The sequence below is a fragment of the Alligator mississippiensis genome, chromosome 1 (genome assembly GCF_030867095.1).
Source record: "Alligator mississippiensis isolate rAllMis1 chromosome 1, rAllMis1, whole genome shotgun sequence".
NCBI lineage: Eukaryota > Metazoa > Chordata > Crocodylia > Alligatoridae > Alligator > Alligator mississippiensis.
In genome coordinates, this window is record NC_081824.1 from 51,721,158 (window position 1) to 51,746,417 (window position 25,260).

General features: G+C 43.0%; 1 protein-coding gene across 2 annotated transcripts in view; it reads left to right on the forward strand.

Moving 5' to 3' along the window:
- PRIM2 (DNA primase subunit 2) overlaps positions 1–25,260 on the forward strand; it is a 250,604-nt gene that overhangs the window by 188,414 nt on the left and 36,930 nt on the right. For both annotated transcript variants that reach the window (XM_014594466.3, XM_059730696.1), the window contains 2 exons: positions 2,580–2,706; positions 5,038–5,120. In XM_014594466.3, coding sequence (XP_014449952.1) covers positions 2,580–2,706; positions 5,038–5,120 — 210 coding nt within the window. The remainder of the gene's footprint in view (positions 1–2,579; positions 2,707–5,037; positions 5,121–25,260) is intronic.

Consider the following 25,260-nt stretch of genomic DNA (forward strand, 5'->3'; position numbering starts at 1 on the left):
TGTTGTTGGATGTTGTGCGATGAAGGAAGCTGCAGTGGTTTGGACACATCAGGAGGAGGCCAGACATCCTTGCCAACACCATAATGCAGAGTGCAGCAGTGGGGGAAGAGAAAAGGAAGTAGATCCAAGAAAAATTGGGAAACCAGTATTGAGGACTGAATGGGGCTTCAACTGACAGAGTGTACAAAGCCAGCCAAACACAGATTGGAGGAGGGTTGTTACAGCATCTAAGATGTCCCAATGGTCACAGCAGCCTTGGACTGACTTGAAAGTTACAACTTTTTGTAATTTGATAGAAGTGCGATTGTTATGTCTGTCCATACTCCAAATGAAGATGAAGACAACAGATGGCTTTAGATAGTCACAAGGAGGATTCAAGAAAACAGAGCTGCATCTAGCTAGCCTGTCCCAAGGCCATTTTAGTATGGCACATCTGTTGTTTCTATTTACTGCAAGACCTGCTTCTCAATCTAAAATAATGAGTCTGGTAATAAAAGTAATTTCTTTGGGCATTAAAGGAAGTGATGTGAAAAGTATAGCTCAAGATTTTTACTATACAAAGCTGTTAAGGGGATATTAATTTTCTGTCAAACTAAGCAATGCAGTGTGAAGCATTAAAGATTCACTTCTCACTTGCAAGAGCCCATTAGAGTATTGCTGCTCATTCAAATACCTATTTCAAGAAAGTGAAATCCTATGCATAGAATGATGCATGGTTCCTTGGGAAAATAAAAAAACCCACAAAACTAGCACATGGTTATGTAATTAAAGGCTTATCTTTATCTACTCCCTAAGGGAAGATGATTAAGGCAACAGGAGCAACCAACTACCTATTTTTTTTTGAAAAAATGTTAAAATGTTCAGCTGTTACAGGCAGCTGAAAATAGACAGCTACATCATTATGAATCATATTTCAGCCGTAAACCTTTTGCATTGCAGCTACTAATCAAATTGTTGTATTAGACAGCAGCAGAACATGGCTGTTATCTAGTTTAGATAGGATGGTCCATTATGTTCGTTGTGCTTGAGGACCCCTCTACATATTATGTGTATCATACAATTACCATGTTAATTGTGCAATTAAATTAGACCAGCTGCAAGGACAGATTAACTGCCATGCTATAAAAAGGTCCAGCCAGCTATAAAGTTATTGCTGGAAAATGTGTAATAACTATATAGTTGGTTGCTATCCAGCATTAATTTGCACTTGTAGCAGGGCCTGCCTCTGAGGTTGGGAGTCCATCAGCTGAGGGGACTCTCAGCCCTGGAACTGTGGATGCAGGGTCTTGACCAGGGATGGGTAATTATTTCAGGTGGAGGGCACAGTTTTACATATGCTGCAACTTTTGCTTCCTGTCCAGTCAACAGCAAGCAATGTGAAACAAAAACCGCAGCGTATTTAAAATGCAGTTTTCGCCTCCCAGCCACCAGGAAGCAGTGGGGCCAATGCACCTATCCACCAATCAGCAGCAGGTGGATGCACAGGGGGAACTCCAAGATGAAAGGACCCACCATGCTGTCAGTTGGGCCTGCGATTTAAATCAGGCCCTAGATATAATGTAGACTCCAACAGTCATGCCTCCTGTCATGCACATGTGGCATGGCAGGAAGTGCGATTGTGTGGATTGCACATTAGATCCCATTGTGCTTTTACCTGCACATGTAGAGGGGCCCTGAGGAGTAGGAGTAGTCAGCAGCAGCTCAACCTGACCAGGCTTCGAAGAGGGGTAGGACTCCTGTCTCATGCTGTGCTTCCAGAATTTAAAAAAAATAGATGAAGGGGCTATGTGTCATCAGTGGGGCCAGTTAAGTTATTCTGGTTCCATGTAGGTCAATTCTATAAAACAATCAGGTTTTTGTGAAGAGCTGGGCTCACCTGAGCAACGTAAGTTTGAGCCTGGGAAAATGCAAGAAACTAAGGATTGGAGCAAAACTCTTTTATAAAGTGAATCAGAGAAGGACCAGCTGATCTTAAGTTTACAGTTGTTGCAATTTGCTAAGAAAGAAATTGCTGTTCTCAAACATGCAGGGGAATATCAAGTAGAGGAGTGCCAATATTAGAATACTGTATCCATTCATTTAAAAAATAAATAAATAAATGAATTGGTAAGAATTCCGAAAAGAGCTACAAGAGAGATCTTCCAAGAGGGACTAAGAACCTCAGTCCATTTTAATTTATCACAAAGAAGGTTGAGATTGGATTTGATCATAATCTTTAGGGCAAAAAAAATATGATGGTAGAAGGGCAGTAAACTGAAGTAAACTGTCCAGCATGTGAAAACTAAAGATTCAATGAGTCTATCTGCTATATTCCCATGCATCACATGGTTCAAAATGTCAATCATCTTCTTTATAAATATAGTATTTAAAAAAAAATCATTGCCTTTTAAAAATCTAATGTAACCTACTCAGTATGTATTGCCCAGAAACAGTAACATGGTCTTGTTATTGTCATTTGAATGGGTTTCCTAGGCTTGTTTTTATAGGACACTATATAATCCGGCAGAGTTGATGGAATCGTTGACACAATGTGCAGCTCCCGTGCAAATATTCTGCTTTTTAATGTTTTTACCATTCAGTTTGACAAAGGATATGCCTACAGCATCCGCCATAACTATGGAAAAGAAGGCAAGAGGACTGATTATACACCATTTAGCTGCATGAAGATTATTCTATCCAATCCACCAAGTCAAGGGGATTATCATGGTGAGTACTTAAAAACAGAAGATTCAGAATATGTGGAGGTTCAGCACTTGTGGGAGAGAACTGATTGGATGGCTAAATTGCTAGAAACTAGTTTGTAGCATATGCCAATCATTGCTGTCAAGTTAGTGCTCTATTACTCTTCTGGTGATTTGTCTTATTAATGAAGTACGTCAAGCAAGAAAAATTAATTCAAGAATTTTTCAATCTTTGCTCTGCCAAACTCTTCACTGTTTTTTACTTCGTGGCTATACTCCTTTCTACTTTGCTTTGCTTTGTTTTGTTTCAGAAAATACACTAGAGTTACTCATCTTTGCTCACAAACTGTCAAACCTACTCCAGTGATATTGACTCCATTCAGTTTTCAAAGGACAAATCACTGAGTAACAGTATTAGATTTTTAATCTCACGATCATAAAGTAAGAACAGCTGATGAGAGATAAGGGGTTTTGTTTTATATTTTATTGATCAAACTGTTTAGTTGGGAAAGATGTTGAACAAGCTTTGAGACATGAAGTGCTCTTTTTCCCTATTGAGAATGATTGAGAAATTTTAATTTTACATATTAGTGTACGTGACACAAGGCTAGATATAGATGCATGAGACTCCTGCTGCAGCTCTTGTACATGTACTCAAGCTAGTTTTATATTGGCTCAAGTACTGCTAGCAGAATAGCCAGGACTGTTCTTCCAGATACTGTTTGACACCAAATGACTGCATATAACATGGTCCCATAAAGGAAAGACTTTATGGCTGGGGACAAACATTACACATAAGCCAGTGTAAGTGATCAGAAACAGGTTTAAACCTGTAACAGAATAGAAGTTCAGCACACGTAAACTGATTTTAAAACAGCCAAACCTGGTTTAAGATAAACCTGAATGGATGTAGTATCAGACTTAACTGGTTTAGGTTAAACCGATCTATCGAACTTCTGTCCCAGATCCCCTCCTGACTCAAGTTACCTTGCAGTTCCCCAGGATGTTTTCCACCCTGCTGCACCCCTCTTTGCAGGGTGGCCCACTAACATGGCTCATGCTCTGCTGCTTCAGCCCAGCACCTAGCTGGCCCCACCCCTGGGCTGTCACAGAGCCAGGCACATAGCTCCTCTGCCCAACTGCGGCTCCTGGTGCGAGAGGGTGGGGGGAGGGGGAAGGAGGGCATGGGGTCCCAACATAGCCATCGGGTCTGCACAGCCCTGGCTTGGCCAGTATGCTGGTGGGATGGGGCATGGTGGGGAGCCAACAAAGAGCCTTCCCTCAGAATCTCTGTAGCCTGAGCTCAGCCAGCTCAGAGCTGGCTGGGGTGGGCAGGGGATGAAGAGGAGCATGGGGGAAGCCAACACAGATGCTTCCCTCAGGGTCTCTGTTAACCTTCTCCCCCCCCCCCCCCCCCCCCCCCCCCCCACACACACACACACACACACACTCCAGCTCTGGGCTGCTTGCTGGCTGAGCCGGGGCTGTGCAGACACTGAGGAATGCATCTGTCTTGGCTCCCCGTGTACACCCCATCAGCTTGGGGCTTTGTGCTGACCCAGCTGGGGCTATGTGGACCCTGAGGGAAGTGCCAGGCATCAGACCCTGGAACAGGGCACTGCGGGATGTTGGAGGAACAAGCATAGAGATGTTTGGAGTATACAGAAGTTTTAGGTAACACTTCAGAAGGAAGTGCTCTAAACAGTCTCCATTTTTAGGTTCATTTTTTAAACATTTTGACCATTTTTGAGGCGCTTCTTTATCCGTGTATGTCTATAAATTTGCTGTTTAAAGTATAATAACAGTCTTCAGAGTGTTTCAAACAATCTCTCCATAGGCTCAGTCATCTGTTTGGTTTTGTTCATTTTTAGTGGTGGAATTCATGAAAATAATATTTTTCAATAATGAATAAATCCTGTCATACTCTTTAATAAAAAGACAATCCTTTTACTTTCATTTTCTTGACTGTTGGTTGTGTGTCCTGTTGCTTCTTAAGCATAGGTTTTTTGTATTTGACACTAGTCTTACATGACACAGTAGTAAAGCTGTTTTGACTGCCTATGCTTGTTAGGAAGGGATCTAATTAAAGTTGTTTTCCACTCAATGAATGAGAATCTTGGCCTGCTTATGTTGTGAGGCTTTATGTAACTCTTCAGCCTGTAGTGTCCTGATAAACCATACTGTGAAGTAGTCATTTAGAAAAAGAGTAAAGCATCTCACACATGGGCAATTAACTTTTTTATTAATAAACTGTTTAAACAATTAAGAGCAGCTTAGTCTGTCTCTTGAGTGTATTATTGTGCTAACTCCAGGGTAAAGAGCCTTGTTTGTGAGCTTGCTTGTGTTTTGCTGTCAGGATGCCCATTCCGCCACAGTGATCCTGAGCTGCTGAAGCAGAAGCTCCAGTCCTACAAGATCTCTTCCACTGGGATTAGTCAGGTAAGGGTATTCTGTGTGGAGTTCTCAGTAACAAAGCATCAGGCTCTGCCTTTCAGTTTTATTTTGTATCTGTGTAGTAATACCATGTACATCTTAACAGAGTTTATGGGAAATATCTCTTCATGTAAAAGAATTAAGTCAGGATCCTGGCTTTTCTGCTTTAGCATTTTTGCTGACAAGGCTGATTTCACCCAGCTGCTAAGTGGAATCATACCTTTCCCCCCCTGAATAAGTTTATAAGCCCATTATTGTTTTTATACTCCAGTGCTGACAATATGACACATTTGTTTCAGTAGTGTTTCATACTACTGAAGTACCTATTAAGTACAGACTATTGAATTGTCTTGGAAAACGCTAAATGCTTCAGTATATTTTTCAAAGGAAGCATTAAAAGTATTGCTTGGAAGCCTGATTTATGTGTAAGTAGTAGATGAAGAAAGAAAAACATTTCGACACTGGAGAAATAGCATGCTATAGTTGGTCTGGCTGGGTAGGTAAGTGTATAAAGGTATAAGCATTCCTGTGTTTGGAAGAAGCCAAAGGGATCACTGTTTTCATTGAGCTAGTCCAGCAAAGAAATTAAAAAAATAAGTACTGAAGTTGACTAAAACCTATTTTAAAGTTGTTAATCAGCAGGCAATATTTTATTTGTAGTATGTGCTATTCTGTTGTTCATAGATAGCTGAATAAGTAGTAAATTTTGAAAGCCCCACTGAGAGTAGCCTTCCTTGGTTATAGCTGTAGAAATAATCAGTACAGATTAAATAGAAATAGTATGTAGTAATGAATAAAAAATTATGTCCTTACATGAATATTCTTAGCCAGTTGTGGACAGTCCCAAACTGGTCCACTTCTACACAACTTTTTACTTTTGCTAATCTAGGAATTAAACCCTTCAACATTGTTCATTTTAAGCGTGTTTCAGCATGAAAAATTTCCTCCTTCAGCTTTTTTCCTTTTTATAGGCTTCATATCTTAAATGCTACTTTTAAATTTTCTCACAGCTGATTGCTGTGATGATTAATTAGAAGCAATTGAGTTAGCACTTCTTTAGTATGTATTGATGTGCTTCATCAGAGATTGCTCCTATGTATTTGCATGAAGGAGCAATGCCTGCAGTTCAGCCTTAGATCAGGTAAGTCCAGGGGGGTTCACTAAGGTTCAGGTAAGTAGGAGTGGGCTTTGCTAAGGTGCTATATTAGAAGCTACTTTAACCACCATTTTTGGAAGTGTTGTTTTTAATGTTAACATTTTTTATGCATGGATCTTAGGGCTTCTACAAGCAAAGGTAAATATAATCATTATCATTTAATAGATTGGGAAAGAGAAGTAGAGACAGGTGAAGTGACATTCTCATGTGCACTTGAAGGTCAGTGGTACAAATGGAAGAGTAAAATGATTTTTCCTTTTGAGTAATTTGCACATGCCTCACCTTGCTTCTGAGATTTCTAACCACAATGATGCATCCAAAAACATGCGCCCTAAGATTCTTTATGCTTTACGCTGGAGGTGTAAATAGTCTGGTAGTCAGACCTCAGTTTAATTCACCCATTCGTGACTTGAGATGAAGCTGCTCACCATTTAATTTCAGCCCCTCAAAAACCCTTTGCTTTACCTCTCAGCATTCTAGCTCATTGTCTTGGTAAATCAGAGTGCTTAGTTTTAGTAAATCGTAGCTTTGATGCCTCTTGCTAACCTCTTAATTCTGTCAAGTCTCCTTCTGTATCCAGAAAAGCCTCCTCATAACCTCCTGATTTCAAACAGTGTCCCTCCTGTGAGCGGGCAAAATAATAGACAGTTGCTGTATCTGTTGTTCAGATACATCAACTGTTTCAGCTCCCTGAAGCTAGTGTTCCTCTACCTCAACATTTATTTGAATTTTGTAAGGTATTACCCACCCTGTGCCTGAGGTTCTGAGTGCCCATGAGGGGGAAAAAGTAGAAATTCTCAATATAGTGAATAAGTTAGTCCATTCTAACAGGTTGGTGCTGTCTATTGACCTTAGTATCCGCAGCGTTTGTAATCTGTTCTCCTGTTTGTAATACATCCCTGTCTATGTTTTCTGTTTGTTTGTACATTTATATTGGTTAATGTTGTTTATTAATACACTTTCTTAATTCAATTTTTTTGTGTCTGCATTCTGATAGTGTCAGATGGGGCTGGGCTGTAAGCTAATATCTGACCAACTGAATCCTTAAATCCACCAGTCTACAGAGATAATATTTCACGAAGCTCCCCTGAGGTTTTGAGGAGAATTAACAACCCAGAGGGCCCTGTGGTTGTTAAATAGAGACCCTTGGGGCTTTCACTAAGGCAGGCTATTAAGGCAGCATTAATGCCTATGGCATCTCAAGCTTTTGTTTCATCCCAGAGCTCGATTCTATTGATGTCCCCTTCACTCTACCAGTATGATGCCACCATCTTCTGATACCAACAGAAACCCAGAGAACAATAGCAACTCTACACTTGTATGCCATTGACCATCCTGAAGTACCAGTAAGCCTTCTGATGTACTTTGTTAGTGCTGGATGATAGCTATGGTGTGGAGGATTTAGAAGACTCTCTCAAAGTATTCCCTCCACCTTTCTTCAGTTTGCTATCTGGTGTTAAGAGGATCATCTTTACCTAGGTACTAGGATGGTCATCACCTGTCACAGGTTATGATTTTCAGTGCTGACTATACAAGGGTCCTAATCACTGATGCCAACATGGCTGTATTAGGACTTACAGACCCCTTAAGGGAGAGAGAACTTTTTTAACTGGCCCTCCAATCCCCATAATTTTGTGACCAGTGGTTTCTGTACCTAGAATGATTTTACCAGTTTGTTCCCAGAATATGAACATTTGGCTGAAACTTTGCTCCCACCTTGAAACCTGGGGAGGACCTATCCTAATTTGTCTTCAGACAAGGTAATGATTTTCATCAACAACTGGATGATATCAAGAGGTTCTAAGATGTCTGGGGAAGAGTAGTGGCAATTCAGCAAATTCCTAATGAAGAGGTCCCTACCGCTGAAATGATTAAAACTTTCTTTCCAAATTTTCTTTTGGAAACTATCTGGCCCATTCCATATCACCACAGAACAGTGATTTTGTGGATATAAAGTTTGTTACTTTATCCAGATTTACTCGGTGTCTACCAGCACTGCAGTTACTTTCTTCGTAAGAATTTTCTACAACTCAAGGCATTCAAAACAGATGTCCAGGAAGAAGTGTACTGAAATTTCATTTTTCTTCAGTTATGTTACTAAAACTCTGAATACCATAGCAAATACTACCCTTGGAACAATCTAGGGTCTTAAGAGTAAGATTTTTACCACAAATATCAGGATACCCCTGAGCAGACCCAAATCTCAAGTGGGGTGGGGATTTGCTGTACACCTAAAACTGATCCTGCAAATGACCTCATGTCACAGAATGTCTCCAGTGGGGTTCTTGCTCAGGTCCACTGTGGCCTTGTCTAGTCTTGGAGAGTGCCCTTGATGCCAGCCCAAACATAGCTTCTACAGTGGGGGAAAGGGGCTGGCTCTTAAACACTCTGAGATCCTGGCCTGTTGGTCCCCAACCCTCCGTGGCCCTGAATCAAGCTCAGCTGATCAAACTTCAGCTCCTGAGACATGGACTTTATCTCTTGCTGAGGAGAACAAATGCAACCTACAGCTCCAAGCAGCAAAACAGACTGCTTCTTTTGAATAAAGGCATTTATTGAGTCTAAGACCACTCAGTTTTTTTGCCTCCCTCCAAAGAGTTAAACAGTCCCTCTATCCCCAGTTCAGTCTGCACAGGTATGAACACCCCAAAGCTACTCAGCTGTTCCCTTTCCAGTCTGTTCAGCTTCTGAGCCCTAAAGGCTGTCCCACTAGGCTGTGTCTTAGGACCCCTCTCCTCACAAGATCACCTTGCCTTATCCGTTGTCTTCCTTATTTCATTCAGCTTCTAAGGCTGGTCCATTTTCCACTAGGAGGTCCAGTTTAGCCCTTTTGACTCCTTTTGGGTCCTCCTTTGAACCAACAGCATCATGCTGTTTACTGTATCTGTCAGTGAAGAGGATGTTTCCTCTTGCCACTAGTAGTTCAGCAGTGAAGTTAGAGAATATTTGGGCAGCCATGGTGAAACTCCTCATTTCATGGTTTTTCATGCAGATACGGTGTCTGAGAATACCTCCCATATTCCTCTTGAAGATTATGGAGTACACGGATTTACCTTCTTGTGTTTTTCATATGCATTAAGGACTCAATATAAATTGTGCTACGGTCATTTACTTGTGAAGGTCAAAGCTATTAGTTTCTTAGGTTTTTTTTTTTTGGCCAAAGGGGAGGGAGTGATGGGCAAAGTTATCTAAAGCCAGGATCAAAATCCTAGTGGATTTTACATTGTGTAAGCACATTTTAGGCATGTAGGCTTACCTACAACTCTTGGGGTAGAAATATATTTTGCCAAATGAAGTGGATCACCTGTGCCAAGATGCATCTCAGCACAGCTGATCTGCATTGGGTGAAACCTATCGCCTGGAGATCCTGAGGATGTGTCTTGGTAAGCAGGGAAACCCCAACTTTTCCTGCTTATTGAGGTGTGCCCCAGAGATGCCAGGGGTGCATCTCTGTAAGTGGGGAAAGCTGGGTATGTGCTTCTGGGGCTTGAGGGGCCCAATCTTGCATAAGAATTCAGGAAGTAGCTTCCTGGGGTGGCTGGATGGTGCAGGCAGCTTCAAGCTACTGCCATGTTCCTGCCATAAAGTAAATAGACGTCTGACCCTTAACAGAAGCACAAATTGATGCCAGTATGTCATCAGTTACTGAAATTCAGACAAATCAAGGAATATTCAATCCTCCATCTTTGTTGAAAACCTACAAAATATTGCTTTTCCTTTGGGAGTTGATCATTTGAAATCAGGATTTCTCGCAGACTGGCAGAGATTTAAAAAAAAGTTTCTTATATAAAACTGTACAGAGGGAAGCCTTTACTATACCAGACGTGGTCATTAAATACATTTACAACTTGCTGTAATTTGCTTTCATAAAGCCTAATCCAAATATTTATAGGTTTATGATTAAAAAATATGTTGTTTAATTATATAGTGCCATAAATGTGTAGAGATAATTTTATAAGAACTATTTTTATGTATGCTGACTTAGGATCTTATACTCTGTGGTTTGTAGCACTCTAGGTTGTTCAGAATGGTACATTCTCCCTGTTCTAATCGGGGATCTTGGTTTTCTCTGTTTAAAAATCATAAATTTTCTGACTGAAACACCCAAAATCTGCATTTTTCCATGATTAAAGTGAAACATCAGTATATATAGGTATCAGTTGAACACAATGTTTTATTGATGTATTTATAATTTTAAAGCAATCTGGAAGCTTACCAGTGCCTCAGTCATTATAATAAAATAAATTCTAAGTACTTATATATTTTGGAGTTTGATTTTGTTTGATCATAGAAAATCAGAGCTCCCTCTGCCCCACTCATTTACCAGAATGTGGGTCCGGCTGTGGCTGTCCACCCTCCTGCTTTGTGAACTGAGGAGCCCTGGTATGCCAGCGCCTTGTCCATGCTGTTGCTCCTCACTCCCAACTCACAGCCCCCCCCCCCCCCCCCCCCCCCCCCCAGCTCTGCCAGTGCCCCTGACTCTTGACTCACAGCCCCCTGGCTCTGCTAGTGCCCCTCACACCTTGCCATCTGGAAACCTGCCATTTCCTGCATTTTTCTCCTTAAAAGGGGAAATCTGTGTTTTCCTTCCTTAAAGGTGAAAAATCTGCAGTTTTCCTTGGCAAATGGAAAATCCAGATCCCTGTTTATAATTTTCCCTTTTCCTTAATCAGATCCTTTATTAACTTTGTAATGCAAAAATTGGGATCAGCTCTTGGTGGGAGATGCACAGGTGCAAGCCCGTTGCTCCCCTAAGAATGAAGAGCCCTAGTAGATCCCTCTGGTGGACCCCTACCTAACCCCCAGCACAGAGCCTGGAGGTAAGTGAGGCCTGTGGTGGGTGGCAGTAGGTAGTGGGGGCAGCTGAGCAGAGCCAAGTCAGGTCCCCCTCCCTCCCAGCTCTCACTTAGCCCAGCCCAGGGAGCCATGCAAACAGACATATTCTGGGCCTGGTGCGAGTTAATGTGGGAGTTTGTGCAGGAGGGTGTGCGGAGGAGCCACCAGCGGGCATTCTCAGCCCCGAGTTGCCCCCCAGCAGAGATGCACAGCTCCAGGAGGAGGTGAGCAGACTGCAAGCCATCAGGGAACATGAGGTGAATATCGACACTTATTGTCAGGCCCTATACCTGGAGAAGGATGCCACAGAGACCAGGCAGAAGAGCAGGTTTAAGCAAGATGCCCCAACCAACGGCGCATGGAAATTGGTTACATCAGGCCCAAAGCCCGGATGTGCATCAGCTGCCCCCACCAAGGAAGCAACAAAGAGTGATTGCTGTGGGAGATTCCTTGCTGCAGGCAACAGAAGGTGCCATTTGTCACTCGAGAGGTCTGCTGCCTCCCAGGAACCAGGATCTGAGATGTAATGGTGAGGATCCCAAAGCTGGTCCGTCCTATGGACCAGTACCCCATGCTCCTTGGCCACCTGGGCACCAATGACACAGCAAGAAACAATGCCGGGAGAATCATGAGAGACTACAAGTCAATGGGGGCAAAGCTCAAGGAACTAGGAGCACAAATAGTTTTCTCCTCAATCCTCCCAGTTAGAGGCCATGGTCATCAGAGGGAGGAGTGCATTGAGGAAGTCAACCGAAGGCTTCAGAGATCGTGTTGCTATGTTGATTTTGGATTCCTCGACCTTGGCATGCAGTTCAACGGCACTGCTCTACATGCTAGAGACAGTATTCATCTCACAGGCAGAGGGAAGAAGCTCTTCTCTCTGAGAGTTGCCGACTTGCTGAGGAGGGCTTTAAACTAGGCGTGTCCAGGGGAGAGAGGGTAGATTCCACTGTTGTACACAAATCCTCTGGCTAAGATGACCCCAGTGAGGACTTTCAAATAGGGGACATCCAGATGAGTACCAATGCCCTGAGGCACTTGAAGTGGGACAGTAAACCTGGGGCACCTAGGGAGGAACTCGGGTGTCTTTATGTGAATGCCAGAAGCTTAGGCAACAAACAGGATGAACTGGCGCTCCTGGATGATGAGGAATTTGACCTCATTGGGCTGATGGAGACCTGGTGGGATGATACATATGACTGGGCTGTGGACGTTAAGGGCTATAGGCTCTATAGGAAGGATCGAGTTGGGAAGAAGGGAGGAGGTGTGGCCTTCTATGTGAAAGAGTGGTATCCCTCCCTGCAGGTCACATTTGATTGTAGGGAGAGGTCCCTTTAGACCCTCTGGGTCAAAATACAGGGGGGCTCAGGAGAGGGGGACCTGATGGTAGGAGTCTACTATAGGCCTCCCTACCAAGAAGGGAGAGTGATCAGTCATTCTCCAGGGAACTGACTGAGGCAGCCAGCACTAAAGACCTGATTGTCATGGGTGACTTCAACTACCCTGTTGGGAAGACCATTCAGCCAGTTCCAGCAGATCAACCAACTTCCTAGCAGCTATTGATGACCTGTTCTTGATACAGGCTGTGAAAGGACCAACTAGGGGTGAAGCCACTCTGGATTTAGTGCTGACCAAAGGGAAAGACGTGGCGACCTAAAGATCGGAGGTACTCAGGGCGACAGTAACCACGACCTGATTAGATTCACCATCCACTGAAAGGCTGGGAATTCAGTCAGCAGAACAGAAGTACTAGATGGAGGGGCAGACTTTGTTAAACTCGGGAGTCTAGCTAGTAAGACCCTCCACGACCAGCAACTGGACGATTTGGGAGTTCAGGATTGGTGGAGCTTCCTTAAGGGGGCAGTTCTCACTGCTCAAAAAGAGGCCATCCCTATGTGGTCAAAAAGTGGGAAACAGGCTAGGAGACCCCTTGGCTCAATAGGGATATCAGGGAACTTTTGAAAAAGAAAAAAAGGAGCACATAAGCAATGGAAAAATGGTTCAGCATCCAGAGAGGAGTACAATCATATAGCCAGGGTCTGCAGGTATGAGATGGGGCAAGCCAGGGCAAGCATGGAGATCAAGTTGGCAACCAAAATAAAAGACAACAAAAAGTCCTTCTATAGGTACATAGGAAGCAAGAAAAAAAATCAAGTTCCACTGTGGGACCCCTACTGAATTTAGCGGGGGGAGGGGGGCAGCCCACAGTTGATCCCTGTGAAATGGCAGAGCTCCTAAATACTATTTCATGTTGGTATTCCTGAAATCAGATGGGAGCTGTTCACCTGTCCAGAGGCCCAGGGAATATGGGGAAAACAACAGTTCACATGAAATCAGGCCTGAACAGCTGAGGGTACTCTTAGAGAACATTTGGACATATTTAAGTCTGCTGGGCCAGATGACCTGCATCTGTCCTGAAAGAACTGGCTGAGCTCATAGCAGGGCCTCTGGCAAAGCTGTTGGAAGAGTCCTGGAGCTTGGGAGTGGTCCCGAACGACTGGAAGAGGGTTAACGTGGGACCAATTTTTAAGAAAAGGAAGAGGGATGACCCTGCGAACTACAGACCGGTCAGTCTAACCTTGGTCTTGGGAAAAATCTTTGAAAAAATTGTCGAGGAGGCCATCAACCACAAGCTTGTAACTGGTGGGGTATTAAGAAATAACCTCGGCTTTGTCAAGGGTAGGTCATGCCTAACAAACCTTGTGTCCTTTTATGACCGGATAACTAACCAGCTGGACAAGGGACATGAGGTCAACATTATTTACTTAGACTTCACCAAGGCCTTTGATACTGTCTCCCATGAGATCCTTTCAGTTAAGCTGGAGAGCACTGGCCTAGACCAGTCTACAGTGAGGTGGGTTGGGAATTGGCTCAGAGGCTGATCCCAGAGAGGTGTAATTGATGGGCTGGCCTCATCCTGGAGGGCTGTCTCCAGTGGTGTCCCCCAGGGATCACTGCTTGGGCCTGTGCTCTTTAACATCTTTATCAATGACTTGGATGAAGGGGTGGAAAGCACAACAATTAAGTTTGCAGATGACACCAAGTTGTGGGAAAATGAGGTCACATCTGAGGACAGGGTAAGGATCTGGGGATGACCTCGACGAACTGGTCCTATGGGCTGAACGCAATCAGTTGAGATTCAATAGGGACAGGTGCTGGGTAGAAAGAACCTTCACCACAACTATACGTTGGGGGTGACAGTTGACCAGAAGATAAATATGAGCCAACAGTGTGATGAAGTCACCAGCAGGACAAATAAAACTCTGGCGTGTATCAGCCGATGTGTTGTGAACAGATCCAGAGAGTTGCTTCTCCCTCTCTATTTGGCATTGGTGATGCAACAGCTGGAGTACTGTGTCCAGTTCTGGGCACCGCACTTCAGGAAAGGTGGATAAACTCAAAAGGGTACAGAGAAGGTCCACCTGTATGATTAGGGGCCTGGAGGATTGGCCGGATGAGGAGAGACTCCGAGAACTGGGTTTGTTCAGTCTGATCAAGAGAAGACTGAGAGGTGACTTGATAGCCACCTACAAGTATGTCAAGGGTGAACACCAAGATATATGAGAGCAGCTCTTCAGAAAGGCATTCCCAGGGAGGATGAAGACCAACAGGCACAAGCTAATTGAGGATAAATCTAGGTTGGACATTAGGAAGAACTTCCTATCTGTAAGGGTATCAGAATCTGGAACACTCCCAGCAGAGGTGGTGCAGTCATCATCCTTGGAAGCATTCAGGAGGAGGCTGGACTTTGATCTCATTTGAGCCCAATAACCTCTTGCCTTACAGATCCCTTCTGGTATTTTGATTCTATAATTCTATGAAGTAAAGTCTTTTAGTCAGTCCTACAAGTTGATGCATAATCAGTCCTACAAGGGCATAGAGAAGTTAGCATTGGATCTGTTCAGATCCCTTTTTCTTCCTCATTTTCAAACTCTGTAGATAAAACATTAGAGCCAGGTTGTAAGGGGTAAAGTGATATGCAAGAATCCACATTCACCCCGTCTACTTTGCTTGGTGTTATATAACTGTAGTCCTTGGGAACCATAGAGACGGTTTATTCCTGCATCATCTTACCTCACCAGGACTTGGATGCCAAAACAAAGGTGGGAGGAGATGAGACACTTTGTACTGTACCCTCTGTTCACCAGTCCAGCCAGGGCAATTTACTTTGTCCTGAAAACAGCAGCTTTTCACAACCTGTGCTGTCTGAGATGCAGCCTGTTAAGTGCTCTTCCTGGAGTGATACTTTTCCATAACTAAAAAGGAGAAATTTCTTTCAGTCCTCACCTAGTTATCAGCTTACTAGGTGCCCGGAAGCTTACGTAATTAAACCCTGACATTTGTTCTGCGTATTCCATTATCTGACTTGCATTAAGTTCATCTCTTGAATAGGCCAGGCTATTGCTATATCTTTAAAGGAGGACTTATTCCTATAATCTTTTGAAAAAGAAAATGTCGAGAGTTATTACTTTAGGAAAAGACTGGGGGGAAATGAACATCTTATATAGACTTTTGTGTAGCATTCAAAATTATGTTGTAATGTACTAAAAATGTGTGTTAATTTTGGGGGGAATTCTCACATTATAAAATGTTTCGGAAAGTACATATTTTTCAAAAACAACAGTTTTTTAACATCTAGTAATCATTACAGAACAATCTTAATTCAAAGGTGTGCTTAAGTAGATTCCTTTTAAGGTATTCAATTACAGTGCTTCAAATTTCAGAGAAATTTGCAGTGCTGCATAACATGGCTAGAAAGGAAACATAAGAGCATTCCAACTCTCTGGCTGGAGAGTAACAAGTCACCTCAAAGGTGTGCTCTCTAACCAGGGGGTGATAGGGAGCTGCTCCTTCACCTACTGCACCCCACTGCTCCTACTGCCACATGTAGGTGTCCATTGAAGGTAGATGTGCTGCTTCTGCCTCCTGCCCCTTGCATAGTTTGCATAGCCTATGCACAGGATGGAGGGGAGAATGAATGAAAACAACAGAATGCAGTTCAACAAGGAGAATGCAAAGTGCTGCACCTAGGGAGGATGAACATGATGAACATGACTCCAAGATGAACATGAGTCGGCAGTGTGACGAAGCCATCAGAAAAGCCAAAGGCACTTTATCGTGCATCAGCAGATGCATGACGAATAGATCCAAGGAGGTGATGCTTCCCCTCTATCGGGCGCTGGTCAGACCGCAGTTGGAGTACTGCATGCAATTCTGGGCACCACACTTCAAAAGGGATGTGGATAACCTGGAGAGAGTCCAGAGGAGGGCCACTCGTATGGTTAAGGGCTTGCAGACCAAGCCCTACGAGGAGAGACTAGAGAACCTGGACCTTTTCAGCCTCTGCAAGAGAAGGTTGAGAGGCGAATTGTGGCTGCCTATAAGTTCATCACGGGGGCACAGAAGGGAATTGGTGAGTATTTATTCACCAAGGCGCCCCCGGGGGTTACAAGAAATAATGGCCACAAGCTAGCAGAGAGCAGATTTAGATTGGACATTAGGAAGAACTTCTTCACAGTTCGAGTGGCCAGGGTCTGGAACGGGCTCCCAAGGGAGGTGGTGCTCTCCCCTACCCTGGGGGTCTTCAACAGGAGGTTAGATGAGCATCTAGCTGGGGTCATCTAGACCCAGCACTCTTTCCTGCCTATGCAGGGGTCGGACTTGATGATCTATTGAGGTCCCTTCCGACCCTAACATCTATGAATCTATGTGCATAGCTCCAGGTCATCCAAGAACTGTTTATGGAGAATGTTAATGTTGTATCGAGGCAAGTGATCAAATCTTTTATGCATTTGACATGGCTAGCCATGGTACATTTCCAGGGTATCCTTCTATAGTAAAAATAAAATACATAACCTACGCTTTCATATTTACTTCTCTCAGCATTCCTTGTATTAAAATATATTTTACATTTGTCTTAGAATATTTGTTGAGCATTTTTGTTTAAAACTATTAGCTGCTATAACACAGTATTATTACTTTTACCTTCCTTCTGAAGAATTTTTCCATTTGCTTCAAATAATTCTGAGACAGTGGTTTTGTAAATTGTGATGGTAATGGTGTTTGTCAGTAAAATTCTACCCTGACACTCAGAAGGCATGAATATAGTACTTATATTGGACAGAGAATCCCTGCATTTATCGATATGCAGGAGAGTGGAAAGGAGATATGCAGGAGAGTGGAAAAATTAAGTAAATTATTTTGTTATTATTCTCTTTAAGTGGAATCATAGAAAATTAGGATTGGAAGGGACCTCAGGAGATCATCTCTCCCTGCTCAATGTAGGACTATCCCTTATTATATCATCCTGGCCCAGGTTTGGCTACCAGGGTCTTAAAAACTTGTAAGGATGGAGATTCCACAACCTCTTTGGGTAGTCTGTTCCAGTGCTTTACTACCCTCCCAGTAAAACCCTAAACTTCCCTTGCTGCAACTTGAAACCATTGCTCCTTATTTTGTCATTTGCCACCACTGAGAACAGTCTAGTAGGGGTGTGTGAAGTGGGCCATATTTGATTCTGATTCAGATTCGGTCCAATTTGGGGGACAGTGATTTGATTTGCTTATTCAGATCACTGTCCTGATTTGATTCAGTCGAATCCGAATCTGAAGATTCGATTCTGATTTGGAGAATCAGCAATCCAGCCATAAAAAACATATAAAGCTGTGTCTATGTCCGAATTGTTGAATCTCTCTGAATTGAATTGGAGGCTTCCTGTTTGATTCAGAGAGATTAATGTGTCTCCTGACTTGATTTAGATTCAGAGATTCGGCCGCTGAATCGGGCCAAATCTTCTTTGAATTGAATCAGTGGCTGAAGCTTTGCACAGCCCTACTGTCTAGGTTCATCTGCTTTGGAACCACCCTTCAGGTAGTTGAAGGCTGTTGTTAAATCCCCTCTGTTTTCTCTTCTCCAGACTAAATAAGCCCAGTTCTCTCAGCCTCTCCTCAGAAGTCATGTTCCCAACCTCGTAACCATTTTTGTTGACCCCTGCTGGACTCTCTCTAATTTGTCTGCATCCTTTCCGTAGTGGGGGCCCTAAAACTGGAAACAGTACTCCAGTGTTGTGGCCTCACCAGTGCTGAATAGAGGGGAAGAATCACTTCCCTCAATCTGCTGCAACAGTCCTACTATTGCAGTCCAGTATGCTGTTAGTTTTCCTTGCAACAAGGGCACACTGTTGGCTCATATTCAGCTTATAGTCCACTAATCCCCAGATCCTTTTCTGCAGAGCTGTCACTTAGCCAATTAGTCCCCAGCTGCTGCTTGTGCAGAGGATTGTTCCATCCTAAGTGCAGGACTTTGTACTTGTCCATATTGAACCTCTTGAGACTTCTTCTGGTCCAATCTTCCAATTTGTTGAGGTCCCTCTGAATTTTAGTGCCACCCTCCAATGTATTTACAACTGCCCCCAGGTTGGTGTCATCCACAAACTTGCTGACAGTGCATTCTATCCCATCTTCCAGATTTATCCTCTTCCAGATTGTTGATGAAGATATTGAACAAAACCAGCCCCAGGACAAACCCCGGGGGCATTCCACATGATACCAGTTGCCAGCTAGACATTGAGTCATGGGTTACAATTCCTTGAGCCCAGTGATCTAGCCAGTTTTCTGTCCATTCATTCCTTACAGTTCATTCATCCAACCTGTACTTCCTTAGCTTGCTTGCGAGAATGTTGTGGGAGACCATATCAAAAGCCTTGCTGAAGTCAATGTATATCACATCCAGTGCTCTCCTAGCATCAATAGAGCCAGTCTTCTCATCATAGAAGGCAATCAGGTTGGTCAGGCATGACTTGCCTTTGGTGAATCCATGCTGACTGTTCCTAATCACCTTCTCCTCTAAGTGCTTAGAAATGGATTTTTGAGGAGCTGCTCTATGATTTATCTGGGGACTAAGGTGAGGTTGACTGGTCTGTAGTTCCCTGGATCTTCCTTTCTTAAAGATGGGCACTATATTTCCCCTTTTCCAATTGTCTAGGACCTCCCTTGATGTCATTTTTTCAGACATAATGCCCCTTGGCTCTGCAGTCACTCTCGCCAACTCGGTCCACACCTGCAGATGCGTTGTGTCCAGGCCCATGGACTTTTACGCATCCAACTTGTATAAATAGTCCCTAACCTGTTTGCCACTGTTGGCTGCTCACCTCCTCCCCAAACTATGCTACTAGGTGCAGTAGTCTGGTAGCTGACCTTTCCTGTGAGGTAAAAAAGGCATTTTTTTCCTCTTCACCTGTCACTGTGTTGTCTCCCCAATCAGTAAAAGATTCACACTTTCTGTGATCTTTCTCTTGTTGCTGACGTATTTGTAGAACCCCTTCTTGCTACCCTTCATGTCCCTTGCTTGCTAGTTGCAACTCCAGTTGCACTTTGGTGGTCCTGATTCAGTCCCTGCATGGCCAAGCACTACTCTCTGCATGACCCTGCAAGCCCAAGCAGCATTCCTCCCTAGTTGTTTGTCCATTTCCATTTGTTGGAAGCTTCTTTTTTGTGTGTTAGCTTGTTGAAGAGTTCCCTGCTAAGCCAAGCTGGTTTTCTGTCACACTTGCTAGTCCTGTTGTGCATTGGCATAGCTTGTTCCTGTGCCCTTAGTAAGGTTTCTTTAGAGTGGCACAGCTCTCTTGGACTCCCTTCTTTTCCCCTCAGGCTGACCTCCCAGGGGATGCTGCCAATCAGTTCCCTGAGGAAGTTAAAAAGTCGGCTTTTCTGAAGCGCGCAATCCTTACTCTGCTGCTCTCCTTCCTTCCTTTCCTCAGGATCCTGAACTCAAGTCATTTCATGGTTGATACTGCCCAAGTTGCTGTCCACTTCTATATTCCCCACCACATCTTCCCTGTTTGTGAACAGCAGATAAAGAAGTGGACAGCCCCTAGTTGGCACCTCCAACACTCGCACCAAGAAGTTGTTCCCAACACTTTCTCAAAACTTTCTGGATTTCCTATGTACTGTTGTATTGTCTTCCCCATAGATGTCGAGGTGATTGGCCATGAGGACCAGGCCTGTGATCCAGAAACTTCCCCTAGCTGTTTGGAAAAAGCCTCATCCACCTGGTTTGGTGGTCTATAGTCCACACCCACCATGACATCATCCTTGTTTCTCTACCCGTTGACCCTAACCACAAGATTTTCCACAGGCCTGTCTCCAGTTTCACACTATCCCTCTGAGCAGTCATGCAGCTATTTTAAATAAAGAGTAACACCTCTTTCTCTTTTTTCCCTGTCTGTCCTTCCAAAACAGTTGATACCCATCCATAACTGCATTTCAGTCATGTGAGCTACCCCAGCATGTCTCTGTTATTATGTAAAAATGCTTAATATTACATAAAATAGAAAGCTGAGATGATTGAGAGTTATTTTCATAATTATTATGTCTTGTTACTGTCAAAATATAAAATAGGTGCAAAAATTAATGCAAAACTGATATTCTTAATTTATACACACTTCATTATGATAGTAAAATTTGAATTACCATTGAGCGTTTCATTAAGATTTCTTCACATTGACCTTCCTACTTCGTAATTCAGGGTGGATAAAAATCAACAAAATAAAAAAAAATCAGATTTTTAAAATTTAATCGGGGGAGTTTTTTTTGGTTAAGATTTTTTTTAAAAAAACCCCATATATAAGGGTAGTTTTAATTTAAGATATGTTAGAGCTCAAAGATATCATTATGGAATATGGATTATAACGTCTAATTATATACTATTTGGGGCAATATATTTCTGTAACCTTTTTAGAAGTTTTATAAATAGGTCACAACAGGCCATGGACTATATTAGGGGCCCAATCTTATGGGGTTCCCAGAGGCATCTCTAGAGATTAGTAAAGATTAAAGAAAACCACTCTACCCAGTGGGACTCTGATGCTTAGTTTCATCTCTCAAACTGTGGATTTGTGTTTCCAGAGATTACATCCTTGTTAACAGCAATATATGGAGATGAGATAACAGACCTGAACAGCCCTCTTGTCTCTCTGCAAGTTTCTGTACACAGAGTCAAGCCCTTACCTTTCTTTAGAAGTGCAAAGTTTCAAGAAGGTAAATGAATAGAGGATATCAAACAACAAAGAATGCACATTTTGTAGAAAACAATGATTAAATCAAGGCTTCCTGACCAGTGGTTTAAATCATGATTTAAATCAAATGTACCTTGGTACTTTTGTCCTAAATTTTCCATGGATGAAGGGATGCTTCACAATTCAGGTGCACTTGTTCACTGAGCATCTTCCAAAAAAAGAGGTTCTCTCTATATTATCTACAAGTGTTAAAGTGTTTTTGTGTGTACTTTAGAAAAGCTGACTTTGACTTGCTCACGGAACTGTTTGGCAGCATCCCCTGGGAGGTCAGTTTGAGGGGAAAAGAAAGGAGTCCAAGAGAGCTGTGCTGTTTTAAAGAAACCTTACTAAGGGCACGGGGACAAACTATGCCAACACACAACAGGACTGGTGAGTATGGCAGAAAAACAGCTTAGCTTAGCAGGGAACTCTTCAACAAGCTAACACAAAAAGGAAGCTTCCAACAAATGGAAATGGACAAGCAACTAGGGAGGAATGCTGCTTGGGTTTGCAGGGTCATGCAGAGAGTACTGCTTGGCCATGCAGGGACTGAATCAGGACCACCAAAGTCGATGTGGGGCAGAGGGGCAACTTTGCTTACCACAGTGGCTGTCACAGAGCCATTGCTGCCCTGATTCTCTATAGTGGCATGCAGCTGATTGGGCAGCTGAGTCCTGGCAGCAGTATCTGATGGGGTAAGTGAGACCCCAGTCAGCCAGAGGTGGTTTTCAACCCAGTTCTTCCAGTTTTCAGGAAAGTGCCTACCCAGAGTGCAGGGCTGAGATCATCCTCCGTTCCCACTGGGGAAGCTGGACCATCAGGTGAAAAGGAAGGCAAGAGTCATAGGAGCCAGAAGGGAAGCATGCAAGAAGTGACTACAGAGTCTGGCACTCTCTACATGCTCTTTTTCTGGTCCTTAGGACTTCTGCATTCCTTTCCATCCAGGTGGTATCTCACTTGTGGTTAAGGCACTCTCTTGGAAAGTGGGAGATCTGGGATCAAGCCCCTTTAGTATGAGAAGAGGGCAGATGACCCAGATCTACTTCACTAGGTTATTGGGCAAAAGTTAGATGAGCTTTCCTCCTCCATCTAAGTTGCTTAGTGCGATTATTTCCATATAAGGTATTAGGAACTGAGATGGGGTTTATGTGTTTCCTATATGCACTTAGATTGCATAGTTTAGGTAGAACTAGACAACTTTCGGGTCATTCTGGATTGCTTCTTTGCATAAAATAATGTCTAGTTATATAGACTTCGTTTCAAGTTAAAATAGAGACACACACAGAATTTAGACATCCTAGTGGCTGCTATGTGGTATGAAATAGGATCCCAGTGAATGACTTTAAAGGCTGTGGTAGTGCCACTTGCATGTTTAGAGCCTAACCTGGGACTAAATTTGATTAAGGTTTCAAAATATGAAATCTATAGTTGCCATGGACTTACATCAGTAGATGGTATAAAACTAGGGGGAAAAACCTACTACATACATGGTATTTCATTACATTTACTTCTCTGTTAGATATTTAATCGCTTCCTTATTGACATACTTAAAAATGAAGATGTGTGCCTAAGAGCCTTCTGCAACAGATGATTGGGGGATATGTAATACTGTGGTGGGTACCACATCAGTTCTCCATATCCCTCATACCCTTGTTATGGAATAAAATTTGCCAAAAACCAGTGCCAATTTGAGAATGGCTGTGAAAGACTTAACACTGAACTGTGCCCCTTCCTGCTTTCTGGCAGGGACAAAGAAATTGGCAGCCATCTTGTAACAGGGTCTTTATCCTTCTACACCTCCTTGCAGTGAAGTTTTGGTAAAGATGATCACCTTCCTTGCTTAAGACATGCATGCCAATTTTGGAGGTCTGATTGTTATGGGAAAGGTGCTTGTGTTGTGCAAGTAAATATGGTAATAGTAGTAGTAGTTTATTTATAGCATTCCTTAAAACAGTCTGCTAAAGTAAGCAACAATTATCTATAATAAAATGACATTTATAGTCTCTATAATTTTTACTAAAGTATATAATAAAATTTTCATTCTGCCAGTTTGTGGAAAATTAGAATGTAGTATATGATAATATAGAAAGATAAATCAGGGAAATTCTGTGGGTTTTTTTTTTGGGGGGGGTGGGGTTTGGCCCTCATTACTTGCATGAAAAATGTAAGTATACCTTAAGAGTGCAGGACAGGGTCTGAATTGTTAGAAGCCAGTTTGTTTCACAATATTTAAAATTTCCCATTAATGGAGAGATCCAATTTCCTCTCTTTTCTTCAAAGAACAAAGCCACCAACACTGAGTGAAGTCATTTGTTCAAATATTGAGGTCCAACACCACTGGCCCATAGCTACTGCAGCTCTCATTAGAGTGAATCTTGGTCTAGTAATGACCTGTCATTGTTGTGAGGTAGTGCCTTGCTAGTGCCACCTGGGGTGCAAGTTTCCAAACACTTTGCACCTCTGCTTTGGCATTTGCATATGCTCCTGCTGAGTACTATGTACCAGTATGGGGCCAAAGCATGCATGCTAAGCTAGTGGATTCTAGCTTTAATAGTGTCATGAGGATCATTACCAGATGTCTTATGCCAGCTCTAGCTGATTGCTTACCAGTCCTCTCAGGTTTCTCTGTTCCCCGCCTCCCAACATCTAGAAACAAGTCGCTACCCTGGCCCTAGGCCTCAAAGCCCAAGATCCAGACCATTCTTCTCACTCCAACCTAATAGCCACAAGCCAGAAAACCAACTACCACCTGAAATCTCAGAACCCATTCTCCACTCAGGCCAATAAGCTCATCAAATCTACAGGTGGCATGTCACCTACAGCATGAACCTCCCATCAGTGGAGCAAGAAATATGCTGCACAGGAACTGTGGCTAAAGAACTTCATCCCCAACTCCAGCTTCTGCCCCCTCAGAATGGCAGCTATCCCACAGGGCCTGGACTGCTCTTAATTGTCTCAGAACAGGCATTGGATAGTTTAAGGCATGCACACACTCTTAGGGCCTGATCAGTGATGCTGGCTGCAGGTGTGATGCTTAAGCTTAAATGGCTGACCACATCATCTATGAATGCTGTTACAGCCCTCCTTTGGGCACCCAAGGTCTGATTGACATTGACCATCCTACGTGTTGCTGGCTTTCTGACCCTCATGCTTCCAACAAACGCATGCGGCAACACTAGTTTCATCATCTTCGTCATTGTTTGTAGTTCTGCGCTACAAACAGGTCAGTTTCTAGGCCAAACAAGTACTTTATTAATCTTTTAAAAGTTTGAGAAAGTCTCTCTGCCAGCATATCTGTTTGCATGCTGGCATCTTTTATTCCTAAATGTAGGTCTTGTTTTAAATATAGGGGAAATACTGGGTCAGTGACTTCCAGTATATTTTCCGGGTCATTTGTCTGGAGGAGAATGTAGATATTGCTTAACCATGCAAAAAGGTTTTATTTGGAAAGAGAGGGGCTTCTACAATGTTCTTAAAGTATCTGTTAGGTGTAAAAGATCTAATTTTCATCCACTAGTTTAGAATTTTTAATTGAGCTTAAGGTGCTTACTTTTATTAGTCTAGTTTCAGAGCGCATGAGCCTCCCTGCCATAAAATTCAGTAAGGATAAAAGCTGCCTTAAAAAGTAATTGGAGATCTTTTCAATGTTTGAATCCACCATAGGGTCAGCACCCAAGTTCTGCTCCATACAGTAAAATGGACTCCACCGTAGATCTGTAGACCTGTAGTGCTGCCAGAACTGCTCTTCTGCTCATTTTATTGTAAAAGGATAAAATTCCACCCAAGGCTTGTTTTGCATCAATGTTTACACTTTTAATGTGCTTATTCCAGCTTAGAATTTTGTTAAAATAGATTACAGGGTATTTGAAGGAAGATACCACCTCTATTTTCCTTTCCTGTAAAAAACATACTTGTTTCCTCTTTCCATTCCCCACAACCAATACTTCAGATTTAACTGTTTTGATTTCCAGCTACAGTAAAAGCTTTGTTTCCTGGCATAGGTGGGGAATGGGGGGTGCTGGTTACCTGAGGCACAGGGGTTTCTGGCTGGACATGGGCAGGCGGGGGGGAGGCACAGCCGCCACATGCAGGGTAGGTAA